The 14,422-nt window shown below is 39.4% G+C and overlaps 1 protein-coding gene and 1 pseudogene across 3 annotated transcripts in view; one reads left to right on the top strand and one right to left on the bottom strand.

Annotated features, from left to right (window-relative positions):
• The window catches only part of RTN4IP1 (reticulon 4 interacting protein 1), a 56,858-nt gene that overhangs the window by 22,564 nt on the left and 19,872 nt on the right, over nucleotides 1-14,422 (bottom strand). For all 3 annotated transcript variants that reach the window (XM_023205937.2, XM_023205938.3, XM_023205936.2), the window contains exon 5: nucleotides 6,992-7,040. In XM_023205937.2, the coding sequence (XP_023061705.1) occupies nucleotides 6,992-7,040 (49 nt within the window). The remainder of the gene's footprint in view (nucleotides 1-6,991; nucleotides 7,041-14,422) is intronic.
• LOC111538661 lies at nucleotides 11,832-11,931 on the top strand (annotated as a pseudogene).

The raw sequence follows: 14,422 nt of genomic DNA, 5'->3' as shown, positions 1-14,422 counted from the left end.
CACAGAAGCCCCTCCTACCCTTTCCCAAAATCATTATCTTGATTTTTATAGTAATCACCTCCTTGTATTTCAAAAAGTTTTATCACCCAACAATGCATTCTCTAGACACTATAGTCTTGTGCATTCTTAAAATGTAGTATCTTTTAAATCTCTTTTTTTATTATTTATTTTTGGGTTTTTGTGGTTTTTTATTTGAGACATAGTCTCATTCTGTTGCCCAGGCTGGAGTGCAGTGGCATGATCTCAGCTCACTGCAACCTCCATCTCCCAAGTTCAGGCGATTCTCCTGCCCTCAGCCTCCCGAGTAGCTGGCACTACAGGCATGTCACACCACACCTGGCTAATTTTTGTATTTTTAGTAGAGATGGGATTTCACCAGGTTGGTCAGGCTGGTCTTGAACTCCTGACCTCACGTGATCCACCTGCCTTGGCCTCCCAAAGTGCTGGGATTACAGGTGTAAGCTACTGTGCCCAGCCTTAAGTCTCTTTTAAATCATAAGCTCCTGTTCTATCCCTTTGCTTTCTTATAATTTATCTGTGGAAGAATCTAGGCCATTTGAGCTGTAGAGTTTCCCACAGTCTGGAATTTCTGACTGCACACCCACGGGACAGTTCCACACGTTGCTTTGTCCTCTGTATTTTCTGCAACTTGGCAGATGGATCTGGAGACTAGATCTGATTCCATTTCAATCCCTTCAGCAAAACTATGGACAGTGTCTGGCAAAACTAGAGGCGGCACATCAAGTCTGCTTGAGGCTCTCTTTATTATCTTAGCAACTATCAATGCTTAATACCTAAATCTGCTTATTGGTGGTTGCGAAATAGTAATCTTCTAATTCTAATTCTTTTTATTTAAGTAGTTGGAATATTTTCATTCTTTTTTTTTTTTTTTTGGCGGGGGGGATGGAGTCTCGCTCTGTCCCAGGCTAGAGTGCAGTGGTGTGATCTCTGCTCACTGCAATCTCTGCCTCCCAGGTTCAAGCAATTATCCTGCCTCAGCCTCCCAAGTAGCTGGGATTACAGGTGCCCACCACCACGCCCGGCTAATTTTTGTGTAGAGACAGGGTTTCGCCATGTGGGCCAGGCTGGTCTCGAACTCTTGACCTCAGGTGATCTGCCCGCCTCGGCATCCCAAAGTGCTGAGATTACAGGCATGAGCCACTGCATCCAGCCTGAATACTTTCACAAAATAACACTGCCCCTCATATCACTGCCCCTCACATATTATTTGGCCTGCTCAATTATAGAGTTCATGTAGGAAAGACAAGACAAATGCTTAACTGTTTTTATCAGTTTATAAGATAACAAATTGGTTCCCTATCAAATTCCAAGTGAACTCTTTTGAAAAAAGTATCTGAACTCATGGATTTAAATATATTTAAAAGGTTTCAACTCATTGTAATGGTCATTATTATTACTGATGGTCAAATTGTTACATCTTTGGACATTTCTTCAAGTTAGCTCTGAGTCTTTTGACATGACCTGACTAATCTTTGATAGCTTCCTTGCTATTTAATGTATTCCAGGTTAATTCTTATACATTTGTGCCCTAGATCTGAAATAAGCTACTTCTCTAAGAAGCCCTGCCTTGTTTTAGTGAGAAATGATATTTCAAGTGATGGCTTTACACACACACCTACACAAAATATCTCTTGAGTTCATATTGATACTTCCAATTCTAATTTGAGACTAATAAATCCTAGCACTTTGGGAAGCTGAGGCAGGAAGGTTGCTCGAGGCCAGGAATTCGAGACCAGCCCAGGCAACACAGCAAGACCCCATTGTTACAAAAACATGAAAAAATTAGCTGGACATGGTGGCATGTGCCTGTAGTTCCACCTACTCAGGAGTCTGAGGTGAGGATCACTGAGACCAGGAGGTTGAGGTTGCGGTAAGCTGTGATCATGTCACTGCATCTCAGCCTGGATGACAGAGCAAGACACTGCCTTAAAAACAATAACAACTATTGCACTATATTTACCTTGTCAGAGCATATGGCTGTTCCTATACTCTCTCCTTCTAAGCCCTCATTTAGTTTTGTTCTACAGGTAACTGCATTGAACATTTACCACTAGTCCTTAAAATGTCTTCATAGTCATTCCTAGTCAGAAGCTCATTAGCTAGTAGATTGCTCAGAAAAGGATCAGAAGAACAATATTCCCCAAGTTCTTGATGTTGATAACAGTCTGTATGTGTCCATGATACCTGAAGGCCTGTTTTGTTGTATAAAAGATTCTTGGCACACTCGTCCTTGAGTATCTTAAATATGTTACTCCATTTTTTCCTGCCAAAAGTGTTACTGACAAAAAGTCTCATGATAGTCTAATTTTATTTCTCTTATAAGTCATGTCATCTTTTTTTCTTATATGGACACATAAGTAGCACACGTGCTATTTTGTCTAGATTTCCAAAGGATCTTATTTCTTTTTTCTTTAAAGGCCAGTAATTTCACTATAATTTTTCTTCATATTTTTATTAGTAATTTTTCTTAGTGTTGCTCAATCTGGGTCCATGTCCTTAGAAAAGTGATGTGGCTATTCAATATGTAATTTCAAATCATTTAATTTCACGATGCTAGGAAAGTTTGTTTCTTTAATCATTATTTTAGTATGGGCTCAATTTCCTTGCTTTGGTTTTCCCCTGCGAGGACTCCTAGTATCCATGTATCAATTTTCTTTGCCTGTCATCAATATTTGGTACTTTCTCTTGAATCTGTTTTTATCTTTTTTTTGAGATAGGTCTCACTCTGTCCAGGCTGAAGTGCAGTGGCATGATCACAGCTCACTGCAGCCTCGACCTCCTGGGCTCAAGTGATCCTCACACCTCGGCCTCTCCATAGCTGGGATTACAGGTATGAGCCACTATGCCCAGCTAATTTTTGTATTTTTATTAGAGACGAGGTTTTGCCATGTTGCCCAGGCTGGTCCTGAATCGCTGAGCTCAAGCAATCTGCCCTCCTCGGCCTCCCAAAGTGCTGAGATTACAGGGTGAGCCACTGTGCTCAGCCTATCTTTTTGTTTCTTTTGTAATTTAAATTTTTTTCTGCATTTTGTTTCTATTAAGGAAGCATTATGTGTTGTGTTTACTTGCTATTGAGTTCCTCTTAGTTTAGTCTTCTATTACTAAATGATTTCTTCATTCAGTTTTACTTTTTTCCTGAGTTTTTCCAATTCTGATTTATTTTGTTTTTTCACATTTTATATTATATTTTTAATATCTTTTAACTTGCTTTGAAATAGTAGGTGACATTTCAGGTTGTTTTGTAGGCATGTATTCTGATGTGCTTTCATTATAGGGTATGTTATTCTGTACCTTATTTTCCCTTTCCTTATAATAGCTTTGTATGGGATTTAACCTTGATGCTTTTCTATTACTTTTTAATTTTATTAAAATTTTTTGTTGTGAAATATAATACACATAAAAGTATACAGACTATACATATACAGCTTAACACATTATTACAAAGCAAATATTATTATAACCATTATTCAAAATTAAGAACTAGAATACCACCTGTGCCCCTAAGCCTCCCAATTAAAACTTCCTCAACTCCCTTAAAAAAGTAACTACTAACTACAATAACTCTTTTTGCCTTTTTTTTTTTTTAGAAGTTTTACTAAGTAGACACCCCCCTTAAACACTATTGCTTAGTTTCACCTGTTCTTGAATGTCATTAAATGGAACCATATAGGATGTACTCTTGCATCTGGTTTCTTTTACTCAACATTCGGTTGTGATATTCATCCACTTTACTGTGTGTGATTATAGTTTTTTCATGACTGTATAATATTCCAGTGTAAGAATATACCACAATTTACTTACTCATTTTACTGTTGATGGACATTTGGGTTTTTCTAGTTGGGGAATTTTAATAGGAATAGCCCTACTCTGAAATTCTGGTACATATCTTTTGGTAAACATGCTTATATATCTATCTATAGGTTATAATCCTAAAATAGGAAATCTTGTGTGGTCCTTTTTTTTGTTTTTAAGAAATTTTACAATTTATATTCACATTTAATAGATGCCAAATGGTTAAGTGGCTGTATCAATTTATACTCTAACCGTGTATGATATTTCTCTTTGCTTTTTGTCTCTCTCCCTCTTTTTCCTTTCTTCTATTTACTTATGCATTCAACTCATATTTACTGAGCCTCTGGATTGGATCCTGGTTATCAAATGATGAATTAAAAGAAGTTAAAAGTGTGCATCCCAGGAATCCTCGTCTCCTTCACCCAGTTCAGTCAACAAACAGACAGGAAGCCCCCAGCACCATCTGGGTTCTCAAAAAGTCTAAGCTGGGTCTGGGGTGGTCTATAACACCCAAACCTCTCTCCTGGAAAGTAATGTGGCAGAGCCTCTGAGGCTACCCGCTGCCCCCTATTGGGGAAAAGGCTCTCTCCCCTCATCCTGAGAAAGGCTTAATCCAGCTCCCTCTTCTAGGAGCCAGTCAGTTACACATCTGACCACAATAGGAGCAGCCACTGGGCCCCATCATGTTCCTGGAGGCTTGGGGAACTTTTGGTTTGTTTTACTTGAGGTAAAATTCATATACATCACCATTTTCATAATTTTAAAGTATTTAAAGTATACAGTAGTCTCTAGTACACTCACAATGTTGTGCAACCATCACCACTAATTCCAGAATATTTTAATCGCCCCAAGAATAAGCCTCATGCTTATTAAGTAGTCGTTCCCCACTTCCTTCTCCATCCACCCCCAGCCTCTGACAACCACTAATCTGCTTTCTGTCTCTGTGGATTTGCCTATTCTAGACATATGATATAAATGGAATCATACAATATGTAGGACCTTTTGTTTCTGGATTTTTCTCACTTAACCATGTTTGGAAGATTCATCCATGTTGTATCATGCATCAATATTTTATTCTTTTTTATGGCTGAATAATATTCCATTGTATGTCTATACTACATTTTGTTTATCCATTCATCAATTGATAGACATTAGAGTTATTTCCACTTTTTTTTCACTATTATGAATAATACTGCTATGAATATTCATAAATAAGATTAGGCTTAAATGTATGTTTCCATTTCTCTTGGGTATATACCTAAGGATGGAATTGCTGGGTCACATGGTAATTCTACGTTTAACATTTTGAGGACCCAACAAACTCTCCCACAATGTCTGCACCATTTTAACTTCCCACCAGCAATGAATGAGTGTTCTAATTTATTTATATCTTTGCTAACATTTTTTATTTTCTGTGTTTGCTTTTTATTATAAGACACCGTATCTCATTGTGGTTTGGATTTGCATTTCCCTAATGAATAAATATATTGACCATCTTTACATGGACTACTAGCCACTTGTATATATTCTTTGGAGAAATGTCAATTCAAGTTCTTCGCTAATTAAAAATTGTGCTGTCTTTTTCTTGTTGAGTTATAAGAGTTCTTTATATATTCTGGATACTAGATTTTTACCAGATAAATGATATGCAAATATTTTCTTCCATTCTGTGGGTTGTCTTTTCACTTTCTTGATAGTGCCCTTCAGCGTACAAAAGTTTTTTAATTTTGATGAAGTACAATTTACTTTTTTCTTTGGTTGCTTGTGCTTTGGGTGTCCTATCTAAAAATCTGTTGCCAAATCTACAATCATGAAGATTTTCTCTTATGTTTCCTTCTAAGACTTTTTTTTTTCCCTTTCCCTGCTTACTCTTCTAAGAGTTTTATGGTTTTAGTTCTTATGTTTAGATCTTTGATCTATTTTGAGGTTTTTTGTTTGTTTTTGTTTTTTGAGACAGAGTTTCACTCATCACCCAGGCTGGAGTGCATGATCTAGGCTCACTGAAACCTCTGCCTCCTGGGTTCAAGCAATTCTCCTGCCTCAGCCTCCTAACTGGAATTACAGGCACACACCACCATGTCCAACTAATTTTTGTATTTTTAGTCGAGACAGGGTTTCACCATGTTGGCCAGGCTGTTCTTGAATTCCTGACCTCAAGTGATCTACCCACCTTGGCCTCCCAAAGCATAGGGATAACAGGTGTGAACCACCATGCCTGATCTTGAGGGTTTTTTGGTTTTTTTTTAATACGATGTGAGGTAGGGGCTCAACTTCATTCTTTTACATGTGGATATCTAGTTGTTCCAGCAGTATTTGCTGAAAGAACTATTCTTTTCCCCATTTAATGGTCTTGTCATTCTTGTCAGAATCAATTGACCACAAAGGTATGGGTTTATTTCTGGATGCTCAATTCTATTCCATTGATCTATAAGTCCACCCTTATGTTTTGATTACTGTAGCTCTGTAGTAAGTTTGAAATCAGCAAGTGTGAGTCCTCCAACTTTATTCTTTTTCAAGATTGTTCGGCTGTTTGGGGTCCCCTATGATTCCATATGCCTTTTAGGATCCACTTGTCCATTTATGAAAAGCAAAAGAAAGCACTTGGCATTTTGATAGGGATTGCACTGAATCTATAAATCACTTTGGGGGAGTATTGCCATCTTAACGGTATTTTGGCTACTGTATTTCTATATACATTTTAGAATCAGCTTACTGATTTCTACATTGTGCAGGCTTTTTAGCCGGCAACAATTTTGATTGGAAACTAGTATTGGTTTTTGACATTGGTTGTTTCCTACTAAATTGCTAACTTCCATCTACCCATGGCACTGCCCATGGTCTTCCTTCTTAAAAGCTTTCCTACATCTGTTATCAAGGACATCCACACACCCACTCATATTAAACTACTAGAAAGCTTAATGCTTCCTTCTACATTAGAATATTTTCCTTACAGTGAGCTATGATTGTGCCACTGCACTCCAGCCTGGATGACACAGCAAGTCTCCATCTCTAAAAAATAATTTTTTAAATAAAAAAGAGAACATTTTCCTCTTACAGAACAAGCTGAAATTACAGTGCATTTACCAGATCTACCTTTCTCTCAGCTTTTAAGGAGAAATAATTTATAAATTCATGCAAACAAAATCCTCCTATTCACAAGATTAAAAAATGGTTTTACCTGTATAGCAAAAGTACCAACTCCGCCTGAAGCACCTAAGATTAAAACACTGCAATGCAAAGGAAACCACAGTTAATGAGAATCTAAAGCAGATATAACTGGATAAATGTTTTCAACATATAACTGGTTGATGATAAAATGATAAATAATTCTAAAAGAAAATAAAGTTATTCCACTTCCCAAGATATACTACACAAGGATTTTTATTTTGGGTTCACCAAGAAACTGTAGTTGCTTAAAATTAGACATTCTATGAGCTCTGTACCAAGAATATCAAATACCGAAAATACCAATAATTTGTTGGTTTAAGATAGCTCAGATGGTCCTTTGTAACATCTGCTTGTAATTTTTCCAGGCTCAAATTATTAGAGCTTCCTCTATGAGAGGGAGATTTGGGGCTCTTTTTAGTTTGTTATGCTTAGCTGTTCTCTAAGAAAAATCACATTCCTGACTACATTCTCACCAAAGCGAAATAAACATCTTTTGTTCAGACAGGTCAAGTTCATCAACTTTCATAAATGAAATTCAATTCCCATCCTCGATATGGCTTCCTGTTAAAGCAGAGGAATGTGTCCAGCCAGCACAACCATCCTCATACTGCATGTCCTTACCACGGTAACTCACGATAGCCTTGAAGACCAAGGTGCTCAGCCTGGAGCAGTCAGGGCAGGAGGGATGGAGTGGGACAAGGGTGAAGGGGTGGGGAGTAGGGTAAGGGATGATGAACTCTCTGAAATTGTGAATTTCCTAAAATAACACGTAAAATTTGTGTGATTATGCATATGCTTATTGACAAGGAAGGGAATCTAGACCTATCATCCATTTCCCAAAGAAGTGTGCAATCCAAAAGAGAATCACCGGTCAAAAAACTGCCTTCCATGCTCTTACATTTTATTCTTAAATTAAGGTAGAGCTTCAGAGAACTGCCTACTTGGACTGGATGGTTTCAAGTCCCAGAAAATTGTTTGCACTGTACTTCGGTGTCATGTTACTGATCAAGGTTGAGGAACATTATAAAAAGTGATTGTTTGTTATCTGATACTGTATTAGCTAAGGGGATATTGTTGACAGAATTCACGAGAATTCTTTTTATGACAGCTCACAAAAAAACATTTTTCTGAACACTAAGTGGTGGTAGTATGTGTCCTATTTAATGTCACCATAAATTGAGTAACTGCTAGTGTGGGTCCCTACTGCCTTGGCTGCCGGAAAGTGCAGGAATTCTGCCACCTATCTCTAGCAAGTACACCAAGTCTTGGAACATGCACTCTATCTATAACCTTAACCCTAGTTTCATTTCATTTTTTTTTTCTATCTTGCCCAAATCACAGAAGGCTGTTTGTCACCCTTATTTATAGCTTAAAAGTTACTACTAAAATTTCTGAGCCAGTTGTTCCCTTTGAAATTAAAACCATTCAATGTAATTAAGACAAGTCTCCTTGGAAATTGTGTTCCTTCTAGAAGGGTTTATCATTTCCAAAATTATAAAGACTAGAAGAAATTGTGAAGATCCTGTTGGGGCTCAGAAAGCAATACCCCAGAGTATGTCACTTTGACATGCTAAGTATTTTGAAGTAAAGAAGCAACCTCAGAACGAAGGTCTCTCTGACCTCTCACCATCCCGGCCACGATCTTTCATCCCTTTGTCTCTCCTGAAGTGCAAAGGGAGGATTTTTCTGAAGTTCCCTCAGAAGGAATGCTATTTTCTTGGGCCCCCTCCCTATAATCTCACCAAACACAGAAGATTAACTCACATGAAAGAAGACTAGGTGCCACACCCACAGCCCAGATGAATTTTGTCCTAGGCTACTGTCTGTTCTTTGGGCCCATTCATCTCCTCTCAAAATAATTTACTCTTCCTCTAAAATTGCCTACATACTCCCCTTCCCTCCACCCTATGAAGAGGGTATTTAGGCATCACCAATTTGGCCCTTCTTTGAGGTTCATACCTTGTGTAATTTCCATGTACCTGCACATTATTACCTGCCCAGGTCTGCTGCCACCAACAGTGACAGTGACCCCGCCCCTCCAATAGTAGAGCTGCCACACAGCCACGCATGCAGTGCAGAGAGGACCAGTTCCCCCGGGGCCCACAACCACCACTGCTGGCCCTCATGCACACTGACCAGAGTCCTGAGGACTAGTCCACCCAAAGCCTGCCATCCACGCCAGCAGCAGAAATGCTATGTAGCTGCATGTGTCACCTAGTGACCTGAGGACCAGACTGCCCAGCATCCCTAGGTCCAATAAAAGGGCCCAATAGGCCAAGCGCGGTGGCTCACGCCCTTAATCCCAGCACATTGGGAGGCTGAGGCAGGCAGATCATGATGTCAAGAAATCGAGACCATTCTGGCCAACATGGTGAAAATCCGTCTCTACTAAAATGCAAAAATTAGCTGGGCTTGGTGGCGCACACCTGTAGTCTCAGGAGGCTGAGGCAGGAGAATCACTTGAACCCAGGAGGTGGAGGTTGCAGGAGCTGAGATAGCACCATTGCACTCCAGCCTGGTGACAGAGTGAGATCCCATCTAAAAAAAAAAAAAAAAAAAGTGCCTAACAGCCTCCACAACCTACAGCATAAGCCGCTGGGAAATTCACAGACACCACTGATAGTGATCACAGCCAAAGAAATCATAGAAAGACGCTGGGTGTGGTGGCTCATGCCTGTAATCCCAACACTTTGGGAGGCCGAGGCGGGCAGATCACAAGGTCAGGAGATCGAGACCATCCTGGCTAACCATCCTGGCTAACACGGTGAAATCTCGTCTCTACTAAAAAAATACAAAAAAAAATTAGCCAGGAGTGGTGGCAGGTGCCTGTAGTCCCAGCTACTCAGGAGGCTGAGGCAGGAGGATGGTGTGAACCTGGGAGGCAGAGGTTGCAGTGAGCTGAGATTGCGCCACTGCACTCCAGCCTGGGCAACAGAGCGAGACTCTGTCTCAAAAAAAAAAAAAAAAAGAAAGAAAAGAAATCATACAGAGACTACACTACTGTGCTCACCAGGGAACAAAGCCAAAGCACTCTACTCAAACAACACAATAGATACATCTACAGGAAAAAGTACTGGAAGTACTAGCTAGAGCAATTAGGGAAGAGAAAGAAATAAAAGGCATCCAAATTGGAAAAGAGGATGTCAAATTGTCCCTCTTTGCAGATGACATGATCTTACATATAGAAAAAAACAAAAGACTCCACCAGAAACCTCTTAGAATTGATAAACAGATTCATTAAAGTAGCACAATACAAAATCAACATACAAAAATCAGTAGCAGCCCGGGGCAGTGGCTCATGCCTGTAATCCCAACACTTCAGGAGGCTGAGGTAGGCAGATCGCTTGAGTCCAGGAGTTCAAGACCAGCCTGGCCAACAAAGCAAAACCCATCTCTACTAAATACAAAAATTAGCTGGGCATGGTGGCACATGCCTGTAGTCCTAGCTATTTGGGAGGCTGAGGTGGAAGGATCACTCGAGCCCAGGAAGGCGGAGGTTGCAGTGAGCCAAGACCACGCAGTGCCCTCCAGCCTGGGTGACAGAACAAAAACTGTCTCCAAAAAGAAATTTTTTAAATAAATAAATATAAATAAAAATTTAAAAATTAGTAGCATTTCTACATACCAACAATGAACTAGCTGTAAAAGAAATCAATTTTATTTACAATAACTACTAAAAAACCACTTAGGAATAAATTTAACCAAGGAGGTGAAAGATTTATATAATGAAAACTAGAAACACTGATAAAAGAAATCAAAAAGGGCTCGGCATGGTGGCTCACACCTCTAATCCCAGCACTTTGGGAGGCCAAGCAGGGGAGGATCGCTTGAGCTCAGGAGTTCAAGACCAGCCTATCTCAAAAAAATACATATAAATTAAATAAATAGAAGTGAACACAAAAAATGGACATCCTATGCTCATAGATTGGAAAAATAAATGTTGTTAAAATAACCAAACCACCCAAAGCAATCTACAGACTTAATTCGAGCCTTATCAAAATATCAATGACATTCTTCACAGAAATTTTTTTAAATCCTAAAATTTGCATGGAACCCCAAAAGACCCTGAATAACCAAAAGAATATGTGCAGAAATAAAAAAGCAGGAGGCATCACCCTACCTGACTTCAAACCATACCACAAAGCTACAGTAACCAAAACAACATGGTACTGGTATAAAAACAGACACATAGACCAATGGAACAGAATAAAGAACCCAGAAATAAATCCACCTATTTATAGCCAACTGATTTACGACAAAGGTAACAAGAACTTATGTTGGGGAGATGATAATTTCTTCAATAAATGGTGCTGGGAAAACTGGATATCCATATGCAGAAAAATGGAAACTAGATGCCCATCTCTCACCATATATAAAAACCCACTCAAAATGAATTAAAGACTTAAACATAAGACCTAAAACAAAACTATTAGAAGAAAGTATATGGGAATACAGGCAAAAATGATATAGGTAAGACTTCAAAAGCACAGGCAGCAAAAACATTAATAGGACTATATCAAACTAAAAAGCTCTGTACAGCAAATGAAACAACCAATGAAGAGACAACCTGTAGAATGGGAGAAAGTATATTCAAACTATACAACCAACAAAGGACTACTACCCAGAATATATAAGGAACTCAAAAAACTCAACAACAACAAAAAATTAGTAATCCAATTAAAAACGTGCAAAGGATCTGAACAGACATTTATCAAAAAGAGAAAAATGATCAAACATAGGGAAAAAAAATGGTGTACATCACTAATAATCAGGAAAATGCAAATTAAAACCACAATGAGATCTCTCACCCTAGTTAGAATGGCTATTACCAAACAGACAAAAAGCAGGGCTTGCTTAGGCAGCACATATACCAAAATTGGAATGACACAAAGATAAGCATGGTCCCTGAGCAAGAATGACATGCAAATTTGTGAAGTGTTCCATATAGAAAAAAGACAAAAAATAAATAAATATTGGAAAAGATGCAGAGAAAAGGGGACTCTTATACATCTTTGGTGGGAATGTAAATTAGTATAGCCAGTATGGAAAACGGTGTGAAGCTTTCTCTAAAAGTAAAACTACCCTAAGATCCAGCAATCCTACCACTGAGTATTTATCCAGAGGAAGGAGAATCACTAATATCAAAGAAATATCTGCACTCCCATGTTTAATACAACACCGTTTGCAATAGCCAAGATATATAATCAACTTAAATGTTCACTAACAGATAAACAGATAAAGAAAATGTGGTACATATACACAATGTAATACTATTCAGCCATAAAAAAGAAAGAATGAAATTCTGTCATTCATGGCAACAGGGATGAGCCTGGAGGACATTATGTTAAGTGAAATAAGTCAGGCACAAGAAGATAAATACCACGTTTTCACTTAAGGGGGAACTAGACAAGGTTGAGGTAACAGAAGCAGAGTAGAACAGTGGTGTATCAGTCGCTGAGAAGGGTAGCAGGGAGGGAAGAACAGGGTGAGGTCTGTCAACAAATACAAAATTACAGCTAGAGAGGAAGAATAAGTTCTAGTACTCTACAGCACTACAGGGTGAATATAATTAATAATAATGTATTGTATACTTTCAAAAAACTCAAAGAGAGGATTTTTAATGTTCCCAACACAAAGAAATCATCAATGTTTGACTTGAAGGACATGCTGATTGTTCTGATTTGATCATTACACATGGTATCCATGTACTGAAATATCACACTACACCCCACAAATGTGTACGATTATTACATATCAACTAATATTAAAAGGAAATAAATAAATGTGTATAACTTTTCTCCTGTTAATCTATTATCAGTTTATTTCAGCAGACTCAGTTATAGAACCTTCAGAGGGCAGAGGAAAAGTACCTTTTGCCCTGATAATTCAAACATAGCTTTAGTACTTCCTAAATGAGGGAGAAAAGTATTAAAAGTGCTTCACAAATACATCCAAAAATTAATTCCCCCAGAAATATTTCACCCTCTTACTTTTGTCCATTCTTATAGAAGTGTCGCTAGTCAAATTCTCATTTAAGTTCCTCACAATGTATTACCTGCACTCTCTAACTTTTCCTCTCACTATTTCCTGAATGGAACTCTCCTCCTCTGAGACCCTGTTTCTCTCATTCTTCCCCCTACATTGCACACACACTGGCCCATTCCTCCAGATTCTAGAATGCTATAATTACTTGCTGAGGTCTCCCTTCCCTTGAAGGCCCAAGTCCCAGTTTTCCTCTACAATACCCTTGAAATAGCCTGGAACCTGTTATCTGTGCCACACATCCTACTTCCCAACCTATTCTGCAAGCTCGTAAGGTCAGAGACCTCATATTATGCCCTCCACTGGCCACAGTGCCCTGGATGTAGCAGATGCCTGATCAAAGTTTCTTGACTTTCAAAATCATCCATGGCCAGACGCAGTAGCTTACGCCTGTAATCCAGCACTTTGGGAGGCTGAGGCAGGAGGACTGTTTGAGTCCGGGAGTTGAAGATCAGCCTGGGCAACATCATGAGATCACATCTCTACAAAAAATAAATTATCTAGGTATGGTGGTGCTGAGGTGGAAGGATGGCTTGAGCCCAGGAGTTTGAGGCTGCAGTGAGCTATGATTGTGCCACTGTACTCTAGCCTGTGAGGTCTAGAGTGAGACCTCGACTCTAAAAAAAGAAAAAAAGAAATCATCCAATCACCATTATGTCCTATAATCAAGGCAACAATTGCTACTACCTCAAGTGAGGGGATCGCCTGGCTACTTGAAAGACTGTATTAAAGTTTCTTCCAGTAAAGAAAAGCTTGAAAATAATTTCTAATTCTCTCTGTGTGAATGCTGGATACTAAATATAATGGCTACTTCAAGATCCAGCTGCCAAATACATCTCCGACCTCATTACTGTCAGTTCATCTCTTCCCCATAATTCTTGATCCAAAGACACTTCATTCCCTCAAATAAGAAAGCAAAACTGAGCCGGGCGCGGTGGCTCAAGCCTGTAATCCCAGCACTTTGGGAGGCCAAGACGGGCGGATCACGAGGTCAGGAGATCGAGACCACCCTGGCTAACCCGGTGAAACCCCGTTTCTCCTAAAAAATACAAAAAAAACTAGCCGGGAGAGGTGGTGGGCGCCTGTAGTCCCAGCTATTGGGGAGACTGAGGCAGGAGAATGGCGTGAACCTGGGAGGCGGAGCTTGCAGTGAGCCAAGATCTGGCCACTGCACTCCAGCCTGGGCGACAGAGGGAGACGCCGTCTCAAAAAAAAAAAGAAAGCAAAACTGTGTTTCACAGCTGGGCTTAGCAGGAGTGGTTCTGCAATAGCAGCTTCAGTTCCTTGTGCTGCCACCTGATGGCGATCCCAAGCCAAAAGCAGCAAGGAGCAGGCCCAATGAATGAAGTGCTGTTAGCTTATAAAGAAGCCCGAGGACTCCGCATTTTGTGCAGGTTCA

The sequence above is a fragment of the Piliocolobus tephrosceles genome, chromosome 5 (assembly GCF_002776525.5).
Source record: "Piliocolobus tephrosceles isolate RC106 chromosome 5, ASM277652v3, whole genome shotgun sequence".
NCBI lineage: Eukaryota > Metazoa > Chordata > Mammalia > Primates > Cercopithecidae > Piliocolobus > Piliocolobus tephrosceles.
This window is presented reverse-complemented; position numbering and strand designations above follow the sequence as displayed.